The sequence below is a fragment of the Amphimedon queenslandica genome, unplaced genomic scaffold (assembly GCF_000090795.2).
Source record: "Amphimedon queenslandica unplaced genomic scaffold, v1.1 AMPQUscaffold_13434, whole genome shotgun sequence".
Lineage (NCBI taxonomy): Eukaryota > Metazoa > Porifera > Demospongiae > Haplosclerida > Niphatidae > Amphimedon > Amphimedon queenslandica.
Window position 1 is genome coordinate 105,242 of NW_003546330.1, and position 585 is coordinate 105,826.

General features: G+C 46.8%; 1 protein-coding gene across 1 annotated transcript; it reads right to left on the minus strand.

Moving 5' to 3' along the window:
* On the minus strand, window positions 1–552 carry LOC109581539 (uncharacterized; the record flags this gene model as incomplete). The annotated part of the gene is made up of 2 exons (XM_019995738.1): window positions 177–552; window positions 1–93 (listed from the first exon to the last, which is right to left on the minus strand). Coding segments are annotated over exons 1-2 (408 nt in total), but the record flags the coding sequence as incomplete, so codon positions are not given.
* Window positions 553–585: the final 33 nt, after the last annotated feature.

The following is a 585-nucleotide window of genomic DNA, read 5'->3' on the forward strand; positions in this document are numbered from 1 at the left end:
GTCATTCCTTACTTTATTTCTTGATAGATACAATTGCCACTTCTTCTCAGGAGGCAGTTTCCACATAATCTCTCTATTTAGACCTAATTCATCCTGAGAGAGAGAGAGGGGGGAAGGGAAAGGAGAAAGAGGGTGATTATAAATGGCAGATTGTAATAATTTCTGCTTTATCTTACCACCATCTTTGCAAAGAGGTGATTGAGCTCAGCTTCATTAGGGACTGGTTGAGCTGGTATCAGTTCCTGTAGCTCAGAGGTAAGGAGATGCTGTTCTTTGTGTCTTCCTCCTTTACCTGGTGTAGCCCCAGGAGGCTTCTTGAAACGAGTCTTCTTATGGCGTCTACCCCCGGGACCAGACCTACTGGCAGTAGTGGCCATTGCTGCTGCTCTGTTCCTCGAGGAGATTGACATCATACTGGGACTGACTGGTAGACCACTCATGGACTTATCATGATGGACGGAATAGGTTCTCTTGCGAGAGAAAGAAGGCATCTCTAGCCTCTAGAGATAAGGTCTGAAGGAACACTGAAACAGTCTGTATCCAGGTTTATACCTGCGCCGGAAGACGTGGGGTGGAGCAGGCTCA